The sequence below is a fragment of the Hyaena hyaena genome, unplaced genomic scaffold (genome assembly GCF_003009895.1).
Source record: "Hyaena hyaena isolate Hyena2069 unplaced genomic scaffold, ASM300989v1 scaffold_67, whole genome shotgun sequence".
Taxonomy (NCBI): Eukaryota; Metazoa; Chordata; class Mammalia; order Carnivora; family Hyaenidae; genus Hyaena; species Hyaena hyaena.
Window position 1 is genome coordinate 400,924 of NW_024080699.1, and position 12,657 is coordinate 413,580.

The window sequence follows — 12,657 nt, forward strand, 5'->3', positions numbered from 1 at the left end:
CATCGTTTTACATTCCCACCAGTCGTGCACAGGGTTCCAGGTGTTCCACATCCTCCCCAACACTTGTTCTTTTCTTTCGATAGTAACGATCCTAATGGATGTTGATATATTGCCTTTTGAGGAAGCATTTTCTAACTTTTGAAAATTATCCATAAATTTAAAAAGCTTGTATTTCATTTTTTTTAATAATGTTTTATTTATTTCTGAGAGAGAGAGAGAGTGATAGTGTGAGCAGGGGAGGGTCAGAGAGAGAGGGAGACACAGAATCTGAAACAGACTCCAGGCTCTGAGCTGTCAGCACAGAGCCCGACGCGGGGCTTGAGCCCACGAACCGTGAGATCATGACCTAAGTGAAAGTTGGACGCTTAACCGACTAAGCCACCCAGGTGCCCCAAGAAGCTTGTATTTCAAAGCCCAGGCTTTGCCACTGAATTGCTGTGTGACTTTAAATTATTTAACTTTTCTGGATTTTATTCCTACATACAAAAATTAAGGTATTACTTACAAAATCAATAAAGACCTTATCAAGCTCAACACCCAAAAGACAATTAATCCAGTGAAGAAATGGGCAAAAGACATGAATAGACACTTTTCTGAAGAAGACATCCAGATGCCTAACAGACACACGAAAACTCTCAACATCACTCATCATCAGAGAAATACAAATCAAAACCACAATGAGATACCACCTCACACCAGTCAGAGTGGCTAAAATTAACAGTTCAGGCAATGACAAATGCTGGTGAGGATGTGGAGAAAGAGGAACCTTCTGGCACTGTTGGTGGGAATAAAAACTGGTGCAGCCACTCTGGAAAGTAGTATGGAGGTTCCTCAAAAAATTAAAAATAAAACTACTCTGTGATTCAGCAATTGCACTACTGGGTGTTTATCTAAAGGATACAGGAGTGCTGATTCATAAGGGCACATGCACCCCAATGTTTATAGCAGTGCTGTCGACAATAGCCAAAGTATGGAAAGAGCCCAAATGTCTATTGACAGATAAATGGATAAAGAAGATGTGGTGTGTGTGTGTGTGTGTGTGTCTGTCTGTCTGTCTATATAGAGAGAGTATTGGCAGTCAGAAAGAATGAAGTCTTGCCATTTGCAACAACATGGATGGAACTAGAGTGTATTATGCTAAGTGAAGTTAGTCATTCAGAGAGAGACAAATATATGACTTCACTCATATGTGGAATTTAAGATACAAAACAGATGAACAGAAGAGAAGGGAAGCAAAACTAATATAAAAACAGGGAGGGAGGCAAACTATTATGAGACTCTTAAATATAGAGAACAAATTGAGGGTTGCTGGAGGGGTTGTAGGTGGGGAGATGGGCTAAGTGGGCGAGGTGGGCATTAAGGAGGACAATTGTTGGGGTGAGCACTGGGTGTTACATGTAGAGGATAAATCACTGGATTCCACTAAAACCATTATTGCACTCTATGCTACTAACTTAGATGTAAATTAAAAAAAAAAAATTAGCTACAGTATACTAAAAGGCTTGCCAAGGTTAATTTCTAGGATTCTGTGATTCTCATTTCCCTTGGGTTTTAAGGTTACTGAATGATACATTAAAACTGCCATAACTGGCACTTTTCTCCAGGTAAATATTGTCTACTATTTGTATCCTGATAGCTTAACTGATAAACTTGATAGTTACATGTATGTGAAAAGTTATAGTGACCAAAGATTTGTAAATAATCTTTACTAAGGAAATAATCGGATCACAAAATGTGAAATTCCTATTTTAAAATGTTCTAAAAGATACCATTTGAGGCCTTTGAGTTCAGGTCAGGAAATAAATGCTTAAAATAGCCAAAGGACATAGATATCATAGCCTGCATCTGTCTCATAGTAGATGATTAGTATTACTAGTAATTCAGTATTACTAATAAGACAGAATCAGAGAGGATTTTCATATTAAAAAATAAGTATCAGCCCAAGGTAGTGCATGCTAAGTGGTGAATGAGAAAGACCACAGGTAGGGAAATGCCCTTTAGGTGCAGTCTGGGAAAGATCAAAGAGCGCAGGGTCCTTTGAACCCTTTCTCTTCTTGTATATCTTAGTGGAACAGATAGAACCTTTAAGCTGAGCCCATTGCCACCAGCTGCCATTCAGTGAGCACAGTGCCTTTGCAGGTCCTCTGCCTGGCGCTTTTTATTCTCTTCTGTGTGTTCCCTTTGTGTTTGTAACAGGCCCTTCTGTCAGCTCTCATAGCTGTGAAGGAAGCTTGCAGTTCAAATAATTTTATAAAAGGAGTAAAGGCGTTTTAGGCAAGCGTACAGACTTAGGTATATGTTTCTACAGACTAAATTGACTATAGCACACAATTAATGTGGCCATGTCATTTCATTTCTTACCCTCCTCTCTTGTAAAATGAAAGGTAATTGGATGATCTCTAAGGATCCTTTCAGATTTTTTATTTCTGTGGCGTATATTTTTTCTTCTATATCATATTAATGATGTTTTTATAGCACCAAGAACTGGCTTAGTATTTACCAGCTTAAAAAATCTGAGGGGCGCTTGGGTGGCTCAGTTGGTTAAGTGTCCATCTTCAGCTCAGGTCATGATCTCGCAGTATGTGGGTTCCAGCCCCGCATCGAGCTCTGTGCTGACAGCTCACAGTGGAGTCTGCTTCGGATTCTGTGTCTCCTTCTCTCTCTGCCCCTCCCCTGTTCATGCTCTGTCTCTGTTTCTCAGTAATAAATGTTAAAAAAAAAAAAAAATCTGAATCATTTGGGGTGCTTGGCTGGCTCAGTTGGTAGAGCATGTGACTCTTATCCTAGGGGTCATGAGATTGACCATGGGTGTAGAGATCACAAAAAAATAAACGATAGATAGATAGATAGATAGATAGATAGATAGATAGATAGATTCAATCTTTTTTTGAAAATCTGAATCATTTGAATTAAGGTGTTTTTTACCTGGGGCACCTGGGTGGCTCTGTCAGTTAAAGTGTCCAGCTTGATTTCAGCTCAGGTCACGATCTCAGGATGGTGGGATCGAGCCCCATGTTGGCCTCTGCGCTGGGCATGGAGCCTGCTTAAGATTCTTTCTCTCCCTCTCCCTCTGCCCTTCGCCTGCTCTTGCTCTCTCTGTCAAAAAACAAAGTTGTTTTTACCCAATTGTCATTATCAGACGATCCTATTTAACTAGGATCACCTCTAAATGGGAAATTTTTGCTTAGTTTTCATACAGATAATAATTTCCTGAACAATAAGTATATAAGTATATAAGTATATAAAATAAGGTTATCTCTTTTTTATTTAGGTTGAATAATAGAAAAGCCTGCCTGAATATATGTATTAATCCCCTTATTGAACCAAACCCTGGAGCCTAAAATCCATATTCACCAATTTAAAATAATCAGGCATTTTGTACAATATTTTGTTTAGTTCACTAGAATTTGTTCATTGATTAATTCAGCAAATATTTATTAGGTATCTAATATGTGCTGGATACTGTTCTACCTGCTTTCATAGAGCTTGCATTCTAGTTGAAGGAGACAATAGGTAACACAAAGAAATAAGTAAATATAGAATATATCAGAAGGTGATAAATGCAAAACAAAAAAAAATCAAGCAGGATAAGGGGGATTGAGAATCTTCTGGAGGTCTCACTGATAAAATGAGCAGAAACCTGAAAGAATTAAGTGGGTAAATGGGGGAAGAAGAGCAGTCAAGACCAAGGAAATAGCAAGTACAAAGCCGTGAAATGGCATCGTGATCAGTGTGTTCAGGGAACAACAAGGAAAGCTACCTAGCTGATGTGAGATGGGCCTGCTGAAGAGTGCTAGCAGAAGAGGCTGTTGAGGTGGGACAGAGAGAGCAGACCTGGTGGACTATGGCCATTGTGCATACTTTGGCTTTCACTCTGAATGAAACTGGAAGCCATTGGAGGGTCTTGAGTAGAACAGTAATAGAGCCAGGTTAGCTTTTTAAAGCATCTCTTTGGCTACTGAGTTGAGAATAGTCTGTAAGGGGCAATGGTGGAAACAAAATGACTAGTTAGGAGACAAGAATGCAGATAAGAAATAATGGTGACTTGGGGCACCTAGCTGACTCAGTAGGGCATGCGACTCTTCATCTTGGAGTTATGAGTTCAACCCCCCACTTTGGGTGTAGAGCTTACTTAAATTAAAAAAAAAAAAAAAAAAGAAAGAAGGAATGAAAGAAAAGAAATAATGGTGACTTGGACCAAAGTGGTTGCAGTAGAGGGAGTGTGAAATGGCCGCATCCTGGAAACATTTCAAATGCATGTCAACAGTACTTACTGATGGGTTGGCTGTGGATAGGGTATGAGAGAAAACGAGGAGTCAAGGACGACTCCCAGCACTTCGAGGCTGTCAACCAAAATAAGTTCTAATTTACTGAAAGGAGGAATATGATAGGAAGAAATTTGGGGGAGGAAGTGACTTGAAAGCTCACTCTTGGCCATTATAATAGTTTGAAATAAATATCTATTAGACAGCCAAGTGGAGATCCTAAGGAGGTAATGAGAGTTTGAGTCTGGAGTTCAGGAGAGAGGTCTAGGATGCAGAAAAAAAATTGAGAATTGACAGCATATAGATTGTATTTAAAGAATTGCTCATATTTTTTGGGTTTTGGAATTTAGAGTTAGCTAGTGCTTATTTATTCCACAGTATTTTCTGCTTTCAGTTCAGACAAGAGAGGTTTTTTTGTTTTTGTTTTTTGTTTTTTGTTTTGCCACGTAAGTGAAGAAAATTGTGGTGGCCAGAAGAATAACAAAGATTGTTATCACCAAACTAAAGTGTAATTAATAATCATTATTCTTGTGTTATAGAGCTGATGTTCATTATAACTAATATAACTTAGAAATAAATTTTATAGACACTTTTAAAAAAAGAAATCTCTGGGTTTGAACCATCCATTATTTTACAAGACACACTCTTCTATCTAAAAGACTACTACTGATTTGACCATTTCAGTCTTCATAGTATCTACATTTAGAATAGCTCTACAGAGTTTGTTGAATTCTTTAAATAATCCCATATTCAAATGCATTAAAAGACTTTACTTTTTATAGCATTTTATTGACAAATTATTTCTATACCATAAAATTCACTGAATTTTACTAAGTTTAAAAATTGTACAGGGGCACCTGGGTGGCTTAGTCAGTTAAGTGTCTGACTTTGGCTCAGGTCATGATCTCACAGTTCGTGAATTTGAGCCCCACACCAGGCTCCGTGAGGACAGCTGAGAGCCTGGAGCCTGTTTCAGATTCTGTGTCTCCCTCACTCTTTGCGCCCCGCCACATACACACTGTCTGTCTGTCTGTCTCTCTCAAAAACTGAATACACATTAAAAAAAACTTTTTAATAGGACAAACATTAGCACAAACCACTTTTAGAACATTTATGTCAGCCCAAAAAGATCCCTTTTACCCATTTGCAGCTGCTTTCTTTGCCCACCCCTAGCCTCAGGCAACTACTGATCTACTTTTTTTCTCTATAGACTGGTCTTTTCTGGACATTTCCTAGAAACTGAATCACTCTGGTTTTTCACATTAGACTTCTCACTTAGCATAATGTTTTCTGGATTCACCTGTGTCTTAGATTGTATCAGTACTTCATTTAATTGCTAAACAGTATTACATTGTATGGATAATACCCCATTTTGTCTGGGCATCAGCTGATGGATATTTGTATCATTTCTGGGTTTTTTGGCTGTTATGAATGGTGGTGCTGAGAACATTCCTGTACAAGTCTTTTGTGTAGACGTAAGTTTTCATTTCTTTTGGGTATATACCAGAGAATAGAATTGCTGGATCATAAGGTAAAATTATATTTAATTTTTTAAATGATTTTTTAAGTTTATTTATTTTGAGAGAATGGGCATGTGTGAATGGGGGAGGGGCAGAGAGAGAGAGAGAGAGAGAGAGACTGACTCCCAAGCAGGCTCTGCAGAGCCTCACATAGGGCTTGAACCCATGAACCATGCGATCATGACCTGAGCCAAAATCAAGAGTTGGATGCTTAGCCGACTGAGCCACCCAGGTGGCCCAAAGTATATTTAATTTTTAAAGAAACTGCCAAACTGTTTTCCGAAGGGGCTGTATCATTTTACATTCTTACCTCCAACATATTAGGATTTCAGTTACTCCACATCCTTGCTAACACTTGTGATGGGCTCCCTTTTTTTTTTTTTATTAAGTTAATTTACTTTTTTAGTAATCTCTACACTCAACGTGGGGCTCAAACTCATGACCCTGAGGTCAAGAGTCTCATGCTCTTCAGACTGAGAGCCAGCCAGGCATCCCCTTTTGACTCCCTTTTTGATTATAGCCATCTGGTGGGTGTGAAGTGGTAATTTACTATGGTTTCAATTTGCATTTTCCTCATGATTAATGATGTAGAGCATTTTTTTCATGCTTATTAGACATTTGTATGTCTTTGATAAATATTCAAATCTTTTGTCCAATTTTTATTTTATTTTTTTTAATTTTTTTTTAATGTCTTTATTTCTAGGAGAGAGAGAGAGAGAGACAGCGTGAGCAAGGGAGGGTCAGAGAGAGAGGGAGTCACAGACTGAAACAGGCTCCAGGCTCTGAGCTGGCAGTCAGCACAGAGCCCGACGCGGGGCTCAAACCCACGAACCGCGAGATCATGACCTAAGCGAAAGTCGGACGCTTAACCGACTAAGCCACCCAGGCGCCCCTTTTGTCCAATTTTTAATTAGGTTGTCTTATTATTGAGTTATATATTATTTATGTATTTTAGATGCAATCCCTTATTAGCTATATGATTTGCAAGTATTTTTTCCACATCTGGCTTTTTTTGAAAAAGAATAAAAAGTTTTCATTTTGACTAAGTCTAATTTTTTTTTTTAATATTTTAATGTTTATTTTTGAGAGCGAGAGATTGCAAGTGGGAGAGGGGCAGAGAGAGAGGGAGACACAGAATCTGAAGTCAGTCTTCAGGCTCTGAGCTAGCTGTCAGCACAGAGCCTGATGCGGGGCTCGAACCCACAAACCGTGAGATCATGACCTGAGCTGAAGTCGGACACTTAACCGGCTGAGCCACCCAGGCACCTCAATCTTGGAGTTGTTAAATTTGAGTCCCACATTGGGTGTAGAGATTACTTAAAAATAAAAGATCTTTTTTTAAAAATGGCCAAATTACTAATTAGGTTTAAAAAAAACGACAAAGGAGATGGGGCACCTGGATGGCTTAGTCGGTTAAGCGTCCAACTTCAGCTCAGGTCATGATCTCATGGTTCATAGGTTTGAGCCCTGTGTCGGGCTCTGTGCTGACTGCCAGCTCAGAGCCTGGAGCCTGTTTCAGATTCTGTGTCTCCCTCTCTTTCTGACCCTCCCCTGCTCACGCTGTCTCTCTCTGAAGGAAAACAATTAAAAAAAATTTTTTTTAATCCCAAAGGAGAGAAAGTACATTTACATGACTGTACTATACAAAATCCATGTAGAAGTGGACCCATGAAGTTGTTTAAGGGTCATCTATATTTCAGTGTACATTTTAAATAATAAATACATTTGCTTTAGCATGCTTATAATTTTTTTAAATTTTTTTAATTTAGCTTTGAGAGACAGACAGAGCAAGCAGAGAAGGGACAGAAAGAGAGGAGGAGAGAAAATCCCAAGTAGGCTTCTCACTGTCAGCATAGAGCCTGATGTGGGGCTAGAACTCATGAACCATGATATCATGACCTGAGCCGAAGTCAGACGCTCAATCAGCCACCCAGGTGCCGCACCCTAGTTCAAACTTTAAAATTACATATAAATTACCTTAGTTTATTTTTTAAGCTTATAGAAGTTTTTATAAATTCTGGTTCAGATCAGAGTGATTTGAAAGTTAAAATTATATTGTCGATTCAGTTGAGATAAATTCCAATAAAAAGTATATGTTAAATTTTTAATTTTGTATGAAAACACAAGTCATTTTGCTTATATTTAACTCTGAAATTTGACTAGCTTTCTTTTCGATATTTTCAGCCTTTATATAATGATAAATCTTTGATAACAACTCAGTACCTGACTTGCATCCTAAAGTGTAAAACCACTGTTTTCATTTGTATTTACAAATCAACAGCAGTTAAGAGAAGTAGAAATCAGTTATCCTGGTTGAAAATAATGTTATTTTTTTAAGTCCTATAAAACTTAAATTTGTATGTGATGGTATCGACTATAATATTGCACTTGACTGAGTCTATGGATCAATTCAGAATCTGCATTTAGTAATGACAGCGTCTCAGACAACACATCAAGCATTTCTAACCTTCATGTCTCTGTGAATATCAACAAGGAATCGCTTTCTTGAGCTCTTAGGCTTAGCCAAGAGCTGAGATGTCACATCTTGCTTACGCTCTTTATTTATTTTTATTTTTATTTTTTTTTTAATTTTTTTTTAATGTTTTATTTATTTCTAGGAGAGAGAGAGACAGCATGAGCAGGGGAGGGTCAGAGAGAGAGGGAGTGACAGACTCTGAAACAGGCTCCAGGCTCCGAGCTGGCAGTCAGCACAGAGCCCGACGCGGGGCTCGAACCCACGAACCGTGAGATCATGACCTAAGCGAAAGTCGGATGCTTAACCGACTAAGCCACCCAGGCGCCCCTTGCTTATGCTCTTTAAATAGTTAATGCAGGGGCGCCCAGGGGCTCAGTCAGTTAAGCAGCTGACTCTTGATTTCGCCTCAGTTCCTGATCTTGGGCTTGTGAGAGCAAGCCCTGCATTGGGCTTCACACTGAGCCTGGAGCCTGCTTAGGATTCTCTCTCTACCTCTCTCTGTCCCTTCCCCACTTGCTTACACACACACCTGCTCTCTCTCTCAAAATAAAGAAATAAACATTTTTTAAAAATTGTGCACTTAAAGTTTCTGTAAATTAAGTGTGTTTGTTTATACAGAAAAGTATATGGATTTTTATTACATATCTATAGTGTAAACATTTTTTAGCAGGAAAAGAAAAGTGCCCTTAATTTGTCTCCCACGACCAAGACCTTAATTTTTCTATTTTGTTCTATATTTTCAAAGACTTGTTTTCCCCCTCAGATGTAGACCAACAACGAAGAGAGAAACTCAAAAAGGAATTGGCACGATGTGAAAGGGAGTTGAAACTAAATAAAACAGCGATGCAGGCCAACTCTAAAAAGCACTCCAAGTCATTATTTAACACTCTACAAAAGGTAAGATAGTAGTGTCACCTTTTAAAAGCCGATGTTTCCAAGGTACTTCATCAGTGGGACAACTGGACTTTGTGGCAGCATGTTTACCATGGGTCAGAATCAGTAAACCTTTCCTGTGAAGAGCCAGATAGTAAATATTTTAGGCTGTTCAGGCCACAGTCTCTCATGACTCTTGTGCCATCAGCTAGCAGCCACAGACAGTATATACATGAACAGGCAGAGCTGTGTTCCAGGAACACTTCCCTGGAAAGCAGGAGTCCAGGGGCGCCTGGGTGGCTCGTTCAGTTGAGTGTGTGACGTCGTCTCAGGTCATGATCTCGACATGCACGCATTTGAGCCCCACGTTGGGCTCTCTGCTGTTAGCACAGAGCCCACTTTGGATCCTACTGTCTCCCTCCCTCTGTGCCCTTCCCCCTGCTCTCTTGCACTTGCTCTCTCTCTCTCTCTCTCTTAAAAATAAATAAACATTAAAAAAGAAGAAAAGGAAGACAGTAAGTCAGTGATGCTTGGGTGGCTCAGTTGGTTAAGCACCCAACTCTTGATTTCAGCTTACCCACGATCTCACAGTTTGTGGGATCAAGCCCCATGTTGGGCTCTGTGCTGACAGTGTGCCGACTTGGGATTCTCCCTTCTCCGCCCCATTCTCTCTCTCAAAATAAACAAACATTAAAAAAAAAATGTAGACCAGATCTGGCCTGCAGGCTATAGTTTACTGACCCCTGCTATTTGTGATACTCTTTAACATCTGATTGAGGATTTATTTTTCCTTTCTCTTGAATGGATGTTAATTTTATCAAATGCTTTTTCTGCATTTTTTGAAAAGGTGGTATCATTTTTCTTTTAAATCTGTTTATGTAGTGAATCACAATCAATTTTCTGATGTTATAACTGCATTCCTAGTATAAACACAGCCTTGGTATGGTGCAATACCTTTTTTATAAGTTGTTGGATACATTTGCTAATACTTTGCTTGGGATTTTAGCATTTACCTCCGTTATCGATACTGTCCTATAATTTTCCTTCTTCCCTACTCTGTGTCTATGTGCTATTTCCTCTTTTTCCATGCTTTAGAATAATTTAGATGAATTTAGAATTATTTATTCTTTGAATTTCATGAGACTCAACATTATAATTATCTGAGTGACTAGAGTTTTCTTTTTGAAAAGATTTTTGACCACTAATTCAATGTTTTGAATCATTATAGAACTATTTTTTAATGTTTATGTCAGAAGTTGTCCATTTCATCTAAATTTTCCAATTTTTGGCATAGAGTTATTTAAATATAATCTCTTAATCTCTCCTGAGTATGTATTATTTCCCTCTTTTATTCCTTGTGTTGTTTGTGCCTTTATTTTTTCTTTGATTTTTCTCACCAGAGTTGTCATTTTTTTAAAGTCTTTAAAAAGCAAGTATTTTTTTACTTAATTAATCTTCTCTGTTGTATTTTGCTTTCTATTTTATTAATGTCTGTTCTTATCTTTTCCCATTTGGTTTTCTTTGGGTTTATTTTGCATTACTTTTCCTACTTTTGCTTAGCTTATTCTCATCCTCTCTTTTGGTACAAGCATATTTAAGGTTTTAATTTTCCTCCACTTGCTGCTTTTAACCCAAGAGTCATTTAGAAGGATTTCTTAATATCTATGTGTATTTTTTCCCTAGTTTTTCACTTTGTTCCAGATTTCTAGCCTAATCATATTGTGGTCAGGGAATGTCTATATGATACCCATTTCTTGAAATTTGTTGAGAAATTTGTTTTATGTCCCAGAAGGGAGACACATTGTTTAAAACAAACTGTGTCATTATATGTTTACTTTTTTTTTTCTGAGAGAGAGAGAGAGAGAGAGAGAGAGACAGCATGAGCAGGGGAGGATCAGAGAGAGAGGGAGACACAGAATCTGAAACAGGGTCCAGGCTCTGAGCTAGCTGTGAGCACAGAGTCTGACACAGGGCTCAAACCCACAAATCATGAGATCGTGACCTGAGCTGAAGTTGGCCACCCAACCACTGAGCCACCCAGTCACCCCTGTCATTATGTGTTTAAAAAGAAAATATATTCTATAGTTGTTGTATGCAGTATTTAATATACTGTGTATTCATTAGATTAAACTTTTATATATTCAAGTCTTACTGATTTTTTGTCGTGTCAGTCTATCATTTATTAAGAGAAATATTCTACCTGATTATATATTTAGTTATTTCTCTAAAATTAGTACCACCAATTTTTGTTTTGTAGATTTTATCCTATACATACAGACTTAGAGATTCTCTAAACTTAGAGAATTGATTCCTCGAATGTTTTAAAATCTGACAATTGCAAAATCTTTGTATATAATTTCTTCTGACGTCCCTGAAAAAGATTTAGTACTCAGTTGTTCTGTGATTGTAAAAGTTGGGTAAGTGTTCTTGACGTGAGAACATGATGAGTGTATAAACTGGGCAATGATTGTCACTTTACATAAGTTCTTAGATCACAGCAACAGTTCACAACCAATCACGCTGAACTGTAAAGCTGACATAAGAAACGAAAGTGGTCAGATTACCACCAGAATTTTTGTTCTATTCACATAGAATTGATAAACCCTTTTCTGATTTTAGAACTTTACACTTAACTGTTATTCAGATTTTGGTGAATCTACCAGTGTGATACATTTCCTGTGAAATTATATCCATCCAAGCTTTCCGATATTCGTAGCTACAGGAAAGTGTTATATAATCTCAAAAAAGCAGATTGGTCCAATTGATTTCATACTGTGTCCTGCCGGTTTCCAAGGAAAGAAAAAGGATGCAAGGTCGAAATTATGATACCTAAAAACAGAGGAGTTTTGTGCCTTCTGACGTCAGTTAGAAAGCAATTTTTCCAGCCCATTTGAGACAGATGAGAGTATATTTCTACCTTTAAAGACTTTCTTTGGGGGGTGCCTGGGTGGCTTAGTCACTTGAGTGTCCAACCCTTGATTTTAGCTCAGGTCATCATCCCAGGGTTGTGGGATCGAGCCCTGGCGTATCAGGCTCCATGCTGAGTGTGGAACCTGCTTAGAATTCATTCCCTCTCTCTCTCTCTCTCTCTCTCTCTCTCTCTCTCTCTCTCCCCCTCCTCCCACTCTCCTTCCCTCCCTTCGCCACCTCCTTCTCTCTCTCTCTATCTCTCCCTCTACCCCTCCCTTCTGCTTGTGTACACACTCTCTAAAATTAAAAAAAAAAGTATTTGAAGACTTTCTTTGGTGTTCCATTTTGTTTATTAAGTAATCATTACTGATAAGAGTTTTTTTTGCAGGCAGTCTAATACTTTATGCATTTCTTCCTGCTCTGATCTCAGCTTGTACTGTTCCTTAAGCATAAATAATTCCTGTGATTATTATTTAGTAGCCCTGTAGGATTTTTCAGATCGTACTTAGATATTTTTCCCAGGAGCCAAACTCCTCTGGCATATAAGCTCTGAGTCTGGTTTGGGAGCACTTTTTAATATATTGAAATTATTAAAAAAGGACCTTAGTGAGTC

General features: G+C 38.3%; 1 protein-coding gene across 4 annotated transcripts in view; it reads left to right on the plus strand.

Annotated features, from left to right (window-relative positions):
* SPATA7 (spermatogenesis associated 7) overlaps positions 1-12,657 on the plus strand; it is a 38,560-nt gene that overhangs the window by 14,080 nt on the left and 11,823 nt on the right. For 2 of the 4 annotated variants that reach the window (XM_039232555.1, XM_039232557.1), the window contains one exon: positions 9,007-9,158. In XM_039232555.1, coding sequence (XP_039088486.1) covers positions 9,007-9,158 — 152 coding nt within the window. The remainder of the gene's footprint in view (positions 1-9,006; positions 9,159-12,657) is intronic. The other 2 variants (XM_039232556.1, XM_039232558.1) reach the window with 1 other exon arrangement.